The 9,983-nt window shown below is 43.3% G+C and overlaps 1 protein-coding gene across 3 annotated transcripts; it reads right to left on the bottom strand.

Moving 5' to 3' along the window:
* Nucleotides 1-2,103: 2,103 nt before the first annotated feature.
* LOC116824859 (thiosulfate sulfurtransferase/rhodanese-like domain-containing protein 3) lies at nt 2,104-9,440 on the bottom strand. 3 transcript variants are annotated; one of them, XM_032780467.2, is made up of 4 exons: nt 9,300-9,440; nt 6,783-6,941; nt 6,426-6,585; nt 2,104-2,539 (listed from the first exon to the last, which is right to left on the bottom strand). In XM_032780467.2, the coding sequence occupies exons 1-4, from the start codon at nt 9,394-9,396 to the stop codon at nt 2,473-2,475; spliced, it is 483 nt and encodes a 160-aa protein (XP_032636358.1). In that variant the 5' UTR covers nt 9,397-9,440; the 3' UTR covers nt 2,104-2,472. The 3 variants fall into 3 exon arrangements, with proteins under 3 accessions (XP_032636358.1, XP_032636359.1, XP_074919953.1); XM_032780468.2 differs by lacking the exon at nt 9,300-9,440 and adding an exon at nt 9,191-9,260; XM_075063852.1 differs by lacking the exon at nt 9,300-9,440 and adding an exon at nt 8,778-8,866.
* Between the last annotated feature and the right edge of the window lie 543 nt (nt 9,441-9,983).

Genomic DNA, 9,983 nt, shown 5'->3' with positions numbered 1-9,983 from the left:
AGAGAGTTAATTGATTGCATTAGACTGAAGTGTCATTATACAGTTGCAGCAGATACACGAAAATGGTGACCAGAGAATCCCCACCTGAAGGTGATAATGGGGTGGGGGGGAGGGCGGGCAAGAGGAGAAACAGTTTAACAGGTTATAGACCTAAAATAGCTCTGACTGTTAAGATACTGTAGACTGACCTCCAGAAAGAACTGTGTCCACACACACAATACACGAAGTAAACAGCATAAACTGAAAGCCTTGCTAAAGTGAAATAGATGAGCTGGTTTCTGGTACCTTTTAGTAGGATGTCTACACCTTTTAATTACATTTTTTTAAAGTACTTGTCCCCCCTCATGTGTACAAACATTTAAGAAACACATAAGACACCCCAACTGTCCCTCTAAGGTAAACCTATGTTAACACCATTAATAAAAGTCTGCAAGAGAGAGAACTTTTAAGTGTACCTTTTTCACCAACAAATTGGTGGAGAGATAGAGTTCTATTGTTGGAAAGTGCCCTTCCAAAGCACCGTCTTCCTTTAAGAGGAGGGGATAGCTAGCTTAGTGCTTCTGTAAATCCTACCTTTTGGGGTTGCATATAAAGAGGTGGTCTGTCAGCCTTATTTGGCATATTACCTGTCTTCACTACCCACCAGATTGGCGGGTAGTGATCAATCGAGCAGGGATCAATTTATTACGTCTACTCTAGATGCAATAAATTGACTCCTGAGCGCACTCTCGTCGACTCCTGTACTTCAGCGCCACGAGAGGCGCAAGCAGAGTCGACGGGAGAGCGGCAGCTGTCGACTCACCACGGGGAAGACACCATGGTGAGTCGATGTAAGTACATAGCTGAAGTTGCGTAACATAGATAGATTCCCCCCACCCCCTTCCGGTGTAGACCAGGGCTAAGTCAAAACTCCAACCCCACAGGGAAGCTATTTGTACAGATTAGAGGACACGTGTAATTCACTTATTATATGAAGCACTGCTAAATCATGTTCCAATAACTTGCAAATAGACTCAACATTTCCCTACACAGTAACCCCTAGATTCTTGCTAAACAGGAATAGATCCTGGTAGTTCTCCCCTCCCTCATTTAGCAATATACAATAAACAGGTGTATACCCCACATTGAACCCACTGCTCAATAGTTGTTGCCCCATTAGAGAGCATTACAGTTGTCTAGTCAGGCACAAGTAACCAGTAAGACCCATATCTAAAAGAAAAATCCAGATTTCTTCCCATATGCAGATGGAAAGTTATGGGACAAAGCTGTTCAGAGTAGCCTGTGATCTAATCTGCAACAAACTGCAAATCTAAGCACAACAGAACTTAAGTTTTATAAGGTACAAGTTATACAAACCATTTTTCCTGATGGGAAGAGTGTTACACAATAAAAGTGTCAGAGCAGCAAGTAGACATCTCTTCATATTCTGATTCCTTCAGTGCATTGGAAGTCACTTTGCAGTAGTATGAAGGACAAGAAAATGATGCAGTGCATCATACTACAACTTGTGCACCATACCTGTTATAACTTCATAATCAATTTTATCAACTCAATGCCAAATTAGTTTATAAAATGGGGATTCTACTGTAATACAATAGCAAGTGTACTTTATTTGAGCAGGGCTGCTAATTGATTTGTATTTCTCACTGTAGATCTAGTCAGTGTCTAACTCCCTTGGGCTCTGAAGAATCCTAACCTAAAAATCAATCACATCTATATGCCTAAATTCTTATTTCACATTAGGCTCATAAGGGAGGTATATGCATTGTCTGTCGTTTTCTGTCCAAAACTCTACATTTGCTTTTAAACAAATGTTACTAAACTTTCTTGAAATACCCAGGCATAGCTCCTATAGCCAGACTCATTACATTTTGCAGTCAAACTTGAGAGAGTGTCACCTCTTGTGTTTGCAGGATCTGTTCCTCCCTTCTTATTTACCCTCCTGACAAGACAGATAGGTTAAGAACAGCTGCTATACTCAGAGTAAATTGGTACTTTTCTGCAAAGTATCATTCTAACCCAATTAACATAACTGCAATCTGACATGTTTCTAGATAACTGTGCCAAGAGGAATATATAACAAAATGACTTGTATAAAGTCTGTTACTCATCACTGTAAGTTTAATTATGATCCCCTGTTGGACACATTACTATGATGTATATACATTAGTACAGCATGTTCAGTTTTTACATTGAAGTCCTTAGCTTTATGTTAAGTTTTCTTCATGGAGTAATTCCACAGTAATTTTAACACATGCCCAAAGGAGAATGAACAGTCTACTCATGTCATCTTCAACTCTCAATCAATTTAAATTCAAGATAGCCAGCTACATTTAACGTGTTAAACTTTATATATATAAACAATCATTCCCCTTCACACTACATTCTCAATCTTATTTCATACAAGATAGTACTAGCCTTGTGTAAATTTCAGGACACTATGTAACAAGACTTACATTCCAAAATTTATCTTCATTGTTTTTTCTCTGATGATTCATATTTTGCCCACTCCTCCAAGCCACCAGCATAGTGCTGAACTCTGAAAGTATACAGAAGATTGCCAGTGTTATGGATATACTACTGCTGGTAATCTTGTGAAAGAAATAAAAGCAACTAGGCTTTAATCTATTAAAAAAAATTAGTTTGAGACATTGCATAATAGTGCCAGTGTTCACTACTGCAAAACAATGTAATTGCTCCTGGTTTCACAGAGCAAAATGCAAGTATTTGGCAATAGTTTTTACGGCCTACTTTCACTTAGTGATCTTATTTCAATTAGAGAACAGGAATAACTGATTAAATATCAAGCAAGTGGTGGCATATGTCAATGCATATTGCATTCAGAGGGGAAAAAAATGAAAGCACTGGCCATGTTTAAATCAAGTTTGAACAAGTAGCTGTGTAACAGTAGTACATTCATTTTACTTTGTGAGATTTAAGTGGTATCAATTTAGTCCTTAATATTTCATCTGTTCAAACCTCACTTTCAGAGACCACATTCATAGAATACCAGGGTTGGAAGGGATCTCAGGGAGGTCATCTAGTCCAACCCGCTGTTCAAACCAAGGCTAATCCCCAGACAGATTTGTGCCCCAGATCCCTAAATGGCCCCCCTCAAGGACTGAGCTCACAACCCCAGGTTTAGCAGGCCAATGCTCAAACCACTGAGCTATCCTAGAGTCATATCTGAGCTATACATTCTCCAAGGAGATGTGTATAAAATTCTTGAATGCATTGGTAATAGAGTGCAAACATTTCAAACCATTACAGTGAAGACTATTTTGGCCTCACGTTTGCACTAGTTTAAGAAAGTTGGAATTTGTTTTAAATCCACCACTCACATTTTCCGTGCATACTTGTTAGATAAGTTAGCTAATGAAAAACCTGTTATGTTTGCAATATGGATTTCAGACTGTTGAACCTTCTCTCCCTCACCTACATCAATACAGAGAATCTCAATATCTGACTGGTACCTGACACCTTCCCAGATGCTATACTATCTAGAACAGTGGTTCTCAAAGCTGGTCCGCTGGTTGTTCAGGGAAAGCCCCTGGCAGTCCAGGCCGGTTTGTTTACCTGCCACATCCACAGGTTTCGCCGATCGCAGATCCCACTGGCCACGGTTCGCTGCTCCAGGTCAATGGGGGCTGCAGGAAGCGGCACGGGCTGAGGGATGTGCTGGCCGCCCTTCCCGCAGTCCCTATTGGCCTGGAGCGCCAAACCGTGGCCAGTGAGAGCCGCAAGCAGCTGAACCTGCAGACGCAGCAGGTAAACAAAACCGGCCCAGCCCACCAGGGGCTTACCCTGAACAAGTGGCAGATCAGCTTTGAGAACCAGTGAACTAGAAAATACCATAAAGAGGCAGGTAGGTGCATGGTGGAACATTTAGGGCCAGAATGACAGTTTAAAAAGAACTGTGTGCTGACATTAATTAAGGACGTTTTTCCAATCTACAAAGTAACCAAATTTAAAAGAGGAAAAAAACAGAAGAGCCTTCTCTATGAAGCAACAGGAAAACAGATGTTGAAACTCCATGGGGGGGGGGGGAAGAGGGGGGAAAAAAAAACAGTAGCAACAAAACAAAAAACCACACACACAACAAATGTGGGGTCATAGATGGTTTAGTCTGGTTCTTTTCAGAAGAGTAGAGTACAAGATTGGAATTGTGGGATTCCATTTTGGTTTGAACTATTTCCACTTCAATATTTGCTCAGTTTACAAGAACAAAGACTGCCACTAGTCCAAACTCAGCCTGCGGCCTGAAAGTCAGATTGATGGCTAGATAAGAGGAACCTGAGTAATAAGAATTCTGCAGTTAAGTGCTGCTTTCATCTTACACCTGTGCAATCATGTTATGCCCTTAATTACCATATACCTGAGTAATCTAGCAAAGGATTATATAATTGAGGGCTTGATTCGAAGACAATAGCATTGCACAGATGGCACTGCAATTGCAAAGTGAGCCAATAGTTTTGTTGATATGCAACAAGAGAATTCATTTCAGTCTCCCAGAGCTGTTCTAGTTTTGCAGAGCTGACAGCAGTGGGGAAAAAAGTCTTGTTACTGATTGACCAGAGATGTCTCCGAATAGATTCTGGGAGCATATCTGCAAAGTACATTTTTCATATAGCCCATCTTTAAGGTAAAATAACTAGTACCTAAGTTGTATTTGTTTTCACCTGTACCCTTAAGATGATGATGGCCAGACTAGGCCAGACCTATGGTCCATCTAGCCCAATATCTCGTCTCTAACAGTGGCTAGTGCCAAATTCTTCTGGTAGTTGGAGGAGTAGGGGACACCTTGCGTATGGTGTTGCATCGCACTACATTCTCTGCAGTGAAAACTGATGACAAGAATTAATTTAGCTTCTCTGCAACAGTGTTGTCTTCCTTGGATGCTCCTTTAGCACCTTGATCATCCTTCAGCACATCCTTCTTGTGATGTACTTAATTTTTCTTAGTGTTAGTTTTTGTATCTTTTGCAAGTTGATCTTCCAGTTTTCTTCTTGGCCTGTCTAATTATACTTTTACACTTGATTTGCCGGAGTTTATGCTCCTTTCTATTTTCCTCACTAGGATATGACTTCCAATTTTCAGAAGATGACTTTTTGCCTATAATTTCCTTTTACACTGCTGTTTAGCTTATGTTTGTTCCTTTACTGTTTGTTTCTGATTTGGAGTATATATTTAGTTTGCGCCTACATTATGGTGTTTTTAAATTTCACCCTTGTGACTATTCTTGTAACTTCTGTTTAACTAGATCCCTCATTTTTGTGTAATTCCCCCCTTTGAAGTTAAATGCTACTGGGGTAGGTTTCTTTGGTATTTGCCCTCCTACAAGGATGTTAAGTTTAATTACATTATGCTTGCTATTACCAAACGGTTCAGCTATGTTTCCCTCCTGGACCAGAGCCTGTGCTCCACTTAGGACTAAATAAAACGGACGTAGGCAAACTACGGCCCACGGGACCGTTCTGCCCAGCCAAGGAGCCTCGTGCCTGTCCCCTCCCCCACTGTTTCCCCTCCCCCGCAGCGGCCACGCTCTTGCCCGCCGCTCCCACTGGGCAACGTGAGGAGTGCAGCTGGCTCTGGCCGGGTGTCGTGGCTGCAAGCTCCTGCTGTTGGTAAGGGAGTGAAGGGTCCTGCGGGGGGGGGCAGTCACATGATAAGGAACAGGGATAGTTGGGAGTGGGAGTCCCAGGGGGCCTGTCAGGGGGCAGGGATGTGGCTAGGGGTCAGGAGGGCAGTCGGGGAAAGAGACGGTTGGATAAGGGGGTGCGATCCTAGGGGGCAGTTAGGGGCAAGGGTCCCAGGAGGGAGTGGTAAGGGGATGAGGAGCAGAGGGCTGTTGGATAGGGGATGGGAGTCCCAGGGGGGCTGTCAGGGGGTAGGGGTGTGGATAGGGGTCAAGGCAGTCAGGGGAACAGGAAGCAGAGGGATTGGATAGGAGGCGGGCGTCCCAGGAGGGAGTGGTCAGGGGACAAGGAGCAGGAACGGGGGGAGTTCTGAGAGGGGCAGTCAGGGGGCAGGAAGTGGGAGGGGATGGATAGGGGGCAGAGGCCAGGCTGTTTGGGGAGGCACAGCCGTCGCCCTCCATACAGCTGTGCAACCCTGATGTGACTCTTGGGCCAAAAAGTTTCCCCACCCCTGGAAAAAAAATTAAAAATAAAAAAAATTGCCTCTTCCTTTGTGGGTGCCAGGACAAGTTGCTCCAAAAAGCCATCATTTATGGGTTCTAGAAGTTTTATTTGCATTCCTTCCTGAGGGGATATATACCCAGTCAATAATAATGGGGGATCTGTCTTTGCAGCCTCTCTAATCTCTGACCCCCACCAGGGAAGGGGTCTACTTTTCAGAAAGTGACTTTTCCCATTCATCCTGTTCTCCATATGAGAGCTTACCCAGCCAGCACCTCAATTGCTTACCTGAGGAAGCCCAAAGACATAGCAATATCCAATGCCTTCTTGCTTCGTACTCCTGCCATGCAGGAAAAGACTAGATGGTCAGATTTAGCAGGCATATCTTGATTGTACCGTTCTTTGAAGTCTTTTGGGTTCATCTGTAGAGCTTCCACAACCTCACCCACTGCAAGAATACATGCAAAGCCTCTTATGTGTAATTAATTAAGGAGTTTTGTTGGTGAAGATTTACACTAGTTAGTTTCCCAGAAGAGGTTGCCATAAATATTGCAACTTGTTTTTGTCAAGTCACCAGGGTTCGCTTGCAAGTTTAGGCTTAAAGGTTTCTGATATTGTTGCTATGCAGTGATACATATAACTTACATGGTATGTTGAAGGATCCAGGAATTTTTCCAAATTGTCCAATTTCCCACTTCTCTCGAACATCAATAAGAGTTGTTTGGGATTTTAGCAAGCCTTTGAGTTCTTTATACGAAAGACTACAATCAGCAGCAGTGTCAAGATTTCGAAAGATCACATTTACTAGGAAAAGAAAGAGGACCGTTATTCCACAAGAAGCAGAGGGGGAAAAAAAAAAAAAAAAATCTTGGAAAAGGTGGTTACCAGTAATCATGCTAAAAAATTAAGATGCTCCAATCTGAGGGAATTTCCCACTGAAAATTCACTAAATGACAAATTTACAGACGTTAAGGTGAGCCAGAGTTATTCCACTATCTTTCACCATGGTTATCCTAGTGCCTCCCAAAATTAGAAATAAAGTATATACACATTTCTCTCTTTTCCCAAGAGTCAGGAAGGAGTGGGCTGTTTATTCTCTATGACAGGGGTCCCCAATGCAGTGCCCGCATCTAAATGCGCCCACATCCTGGCCGGCAGTGACACCTCTTGATGACACTGCTTGTTGCCAAATGATGTCATCGAGAGGCGCTGCCGCAGAAATTCGGCGGCATTTAGGCAGGTGCTCCACCGCCGCCACGGTCCTTCATCTGGTGCCTGCCAGATGAAAAGGTTGGGGACTACTGCTCTATGAGGCTCTAAAGTGGATTTTAAAAGGTATTGTGAGATGGCTCAAAGAAGTGGGATTTGCTTCCTATCTTTGATCAATACTGACAATGAAATTGTTTCTTTTTGCAACTTGATAGTGGGTTTCCCTCTTAAGTCTCAACATAGGTGCAGGCCTTAATCACAAAAATGTAGGCTGTATTTTCTACTAATATTTATGTTAAGGACTGTGCCTGTCCCTCAGGTTCATTTGCATTTTAATAAAACTCCTAGCAGGAAAGAGTTAAATACACTTTTCAGCACTATGAAATGGATTTTTATTTACAATGTATTTTAAATCCTTGGTTTCCTACTGGCTGGTCATAGACCAATTCCACTTACATAGTTATTTTTATTGCTACCATCAGGTTAATAAAGACAGAAATCTTTTTTAAAAAGCAATTTGATAAGAAAAAGGCCTGAAAAGACACTTATTTTAGTTGTGTGTGTTTGTTTTGTTTTTGCTGGAACACATCTTGAAGGTATGATGCATATTGACTGGGAGCGTTAATAACTGAAGGAACAAATTTTCTGAAATTAACACTTTGGATAAAGGACTGATACTTAGACTCAGATTTTTAAGGTATTTTGGTATTGCTGTGCTCAGCAGTCCAACACCTAACTGATTTAGGAGCCTGTCATTTCAAAAGCAGGCTAATCACTTAGGAGCCAAAATCCCACTGACACTCAATTGGACTGAGTTCAGCAACACCTAAACACCTTTACAAATCTGGGCAATAGTCATTTTAAATTAGAGAAGTATTCACATAAAATTTAACAGTGATTAAGAGTCACTTTCCTTTTTAATTGCTAAAATTCTCTTGACTTTCCAGATACCACTTGTCTACCTTTCCAGTCATTCTAGAGCCAGGGGAGTCAATTATTTTTTGTCAAGGTCCAAGTTTCTTGAACCTGGTATAGTCAAGGTCCAGACTCCAGAAAGAGAGAGAGGAAAAAACAAAACACACACAAAACCCAACAATAATAATAAAGTTAAATAAAAACATTTCAGAGTCCATTCAAAAGTATTTGCTGGTCTAGATTTGGCTCATGGTCTGCCTAATCACTACCTCTGTCCTAGAGTCTTCAGGCCTTGTGTATCTGATTATAGAAGGCCCATACATTTCTCAGACCTTCCTTAGCAATTACAGATAAGGGAATGTCCATAACTCTGAGCAAACATTATGGTTGTTCTTTCAAAAGTCTACAACTGAACATTGAGTTAGTATAGCTTTGGACTTTTACTATGCAGAAGAAAAATGCTGTATTTAAACCATCTTAATTTAAATGAAACATGGACAGAAACAGTTTCCTTACCTAATAAAATTTTAAGTAGTTTATATTTAACATAGTACTGCATTTGCCTTTTTTGTCTCTGTTGCTGCCTGATCACATACTTTCAGTTCCAAATGAGGTGTGTGGTTGCTCAGGCAGTTCATACCGTGGAAGTTATCACCACAGTTCGCTAATATCCTGGGACCTAGGACTACAACTACAGTGCAAACAAAATCTATGAACTTGTAATACCGCACCAGAGTCAGGTGCAGAGCAGCAGCTTCAGCAGATGCTACTGAGTAGCCTCACTTCGCACGAGCCTGCTCCGTCCCAGCCATGCCATATTTTTTTTTTTAACATCACACCGCAGCTTCCAGACACAAGCCCTCCAGCCCCAGCACTGCCACTTTCAAGCGCAGCAGTGCGCCAAGCACGGAGCTTCGCCTGCCTCACACCATGGCCTCGGCCTCCTGCCGGCGCTTCTCCAAAAAGGGCTAGGCACATTCTCCGACCCAAGCCCGGCTCGCTTCCCAGCAGGACAGCCGGCTGCACGGCGCCACTCACCGGGCTGCAGCGGGCGGCCGCTGATCCAGCCCCCGGCCGCCCGCGGGACACCAAGAAGAACCCGAGCTGCGCAGCTCAGCCCCCGGCAGCCCCACATAACCGGGCCCCAAGCAGCGGCGTGTGCGTGCGTCCCTGCTTGACCTCGGGACCGCCCCTCCAGGCAGCGCACGGCAGGCGGGACTCGCTCTTGCCCGGCCCTTTCAAGGGCCTGCCCGCGTGACAGCTGGGCTGGGCTGCGTCCCATTCAGGGCGCGAGGCGGGGTGGTGGAGCCTGCACGGTGAAGGCTCGTAGCCGGAGTGTCCCGTGAAATGGACAAGTGGAGGCTCGCGGAAGTATTTGATTTTTCTACTTTAAAAAAAAAATCTTTGTTGTGGAGTCCCAACGTTTGACAATTAATGTGGAATTTAACAGACTTAAGCTAACAAGTGCAAGCTTTTGTGTTTACCCTTCAGCTAGCCCAGGGAGCAAAGATTGCTCCAAACTTGGGACTCCCACATGGAAGGGTAGTGCTACCAGCTGAGGCTACAGGCTGGTGATTCAGCCCCTAGCATTATGGGCATAGCTCCCAACTAGCAATCTTACAAACCATGTCTCTTCAAAGAAAGAAAAGAAAAGAAAAGAAAAGGGTTTGGTGTGCAGCTTGAGAAACTCACATTAGACATTGATCAGCGGCAGTTTTTCTG

Source organism: Chelonoidis abingdonii, chromosome 3 (genome assembly GCF_003597395.2).
Source record: "Chelonoidis abingdonii isolate Lonesome George chromosome 3, CheloAbing_2.0, whole genome shotgun sequence".
NCBI classification, from domain to species: Eukaryota; Metazoa; Chordata; order Testudines; family Testudinidae; genus Chelonoidis; species Chelonoidis abingdonii.
The sequence above is the reverse complement of the archived record's forward strand: the minus strand, read 5'-3'. Positions and strand labels throughout refer to the sequence as shown.